At 58.3% G+C, this 1,665-nt stretch overlaps 1 protein-coding gene across 1 annotated transcript in view; it reads right to left on the reverse strand.

The window, feature by feature from the left end:
* The window catches only part of ABCC1 (ATP binding cassette subfamily C member 1 (ABCC1 blood group)), a 94,542-nt gene that overhangs the window by 59,584 nt on the left and 33,293 nt on the right, over positions 1–1,665 (reverse strand). The window contains exon 9 of the mRNA XM_007466968.1: positions 1,210–1,387. Coding sequence (XP_007467030.1) covers positions 1,210–1,387 — 178 coding nt within the window. The remainder of the gene's footprint in view (positions 1–1,209; positions 1,388–1,665) is intronic.

The raw sequence follows: 1,665 nt of genomic DNA on the forward strand, positions 1-1,665 counted from the left end.
GGGAAAGAGGGTGAGTGTGACAGGCAACAGCCCAGCACCCTCCCTCCAGGCCCACGTGGAGGAAGGAGACAGCTCAACAGTCGAGAGGCCACTGCTCTTTTCTCCTCTCCTGGCGGCTTATCTGCCTTCCCAGCCCATGTGTCTCATCACAAAGCCCACTCTCGTATCGACAGCACTCACTGCCTCCCCATCCTGAGCTCTTCAGTATGGAAGGGACCTCAGAGGTCGCCTAAACCAGGGCTTCACACACTTGAGTGTGTACGCACCCCCAGGGAGTTTGTTATCGTAGGACTGGAATAGGGACTCTGCATTTCTAACAAGCCCCCAGGAGATGCTGACGCTGCTGGCCCCCAGATCACCCTGAAGGACCAAGATCTCAGCCAGGGTTTCTCATCCTTGGCATTACTGACATTTGAGGCTAATTCTTTGAGGGCCTGTCCTGTGCCTTTTAGGATGTTCGGCAGCATCCCTGGCCTCCACCCACTAGATGCCCCCACCCCCAGCTATGACAATCAAAAATGTCTCCAGACATTGCCAAACATCCCCTGGAGGGACACACATTCATCCTGGCTCTCGATGGTTTCACGCTGTCACCTGGTTTCACGCTGTCATCAGAAATACTGATGCCTGGGTCCCACCCTCAGAGATCATGACTTAGTTGGTTGGGGTATAGCCTGGTCCTTGGAAGTTTCTGAGGCTCTCCAGGTGAGTCTAACTTGCAGGCAGGGCTGAGAGCCCACAATCAAGTCCATCTTTCCTGACTGCCTGCTGAATAGTCTCTTCTTAACCCACGTGGCCCAGAGGCTAAGAAATGAAGGGGCCGAGGAGGTAATCCAGGTCCTTTAAGGCTGTCCGTGCCCAGATACCTGCTGAGTATCTGTCACCCAAGGAACATACCATCTGCTCAGTTCAGATGGAGCGTTAGAACACGCTCACACACAGACTATTAGCAGCAGAGCACGGATTCAAACCTGGATCTCCCCAAATCAAGTGCCGTCTAAGAAATTCAATTACCCTCAGCTGACCCCAGGGCTCCCGGACATGCCACAGGCTCGTCCTTGGGATCAGCTTTGCTAAGCCCTCAGGCCTGACGGTCGCTCCCTGCCGCCCGTGACCACCCAGGCCACCATCGTGCCACTGCCCCAGAAGCTGGGCCTGAGAGGTGAGCCGGCCACACCCCCAGGGCTTCCGCGGCGGCAGCGGGCCCACCTTCCGGTACACAGCCCCGACGACGGCGGTCTTGATCCGCATGCCGCTGACGAAGCAGATGTGGAAGTACTGGTGCAGCACGAGGGTCTGCAGGCAGGCGCTGACGAACAGCAGCGCCGTGTAGAAGTAGCCCTGCCAGCCTGGCGCCTTCCTGTCGTTCACGAAGCTGATGAGCAACCTGTGGGGCAGCAGGGACACAGCCCCACGTCAAAGACCGCGAAACGCGTGCGCGTGGGGACAAGTCCTCTGGCTTCCGCGGGTGACCTTCTCCTGAGCCAGGCAAGGCAGGCACTCTCAACGCCAGTGTTATGGATGGGAAGCCCAACCCACGTGGCGATGCCCATGCTGGGGTGGGGGCAGTAATCACGGCAGGGCGCGCAGCCCCGGGCTTCTCACATTGATTGCTCTGCCTCACCACCCGAAAGTGACCAAGCAGAGAGCACAAGGGGCGGGGGG

This window comes from Lipotes vexillifer, unplaced genomic scaffold, assembly GCF_000442215.2.
Source record: "Lipotes vexillifer unplaced genomic scaffold, Lipotes_vexillifer_v1.1 scaffold232, whole genome shotgun sequence".
Taxonomy (NCBI): domain Eukaryota; kingdom Metazoa; phylum Chordata; class Mammalia; order Artiodactyla; family Lipotidae; genus Lipotes; species Lipotes vexillifer.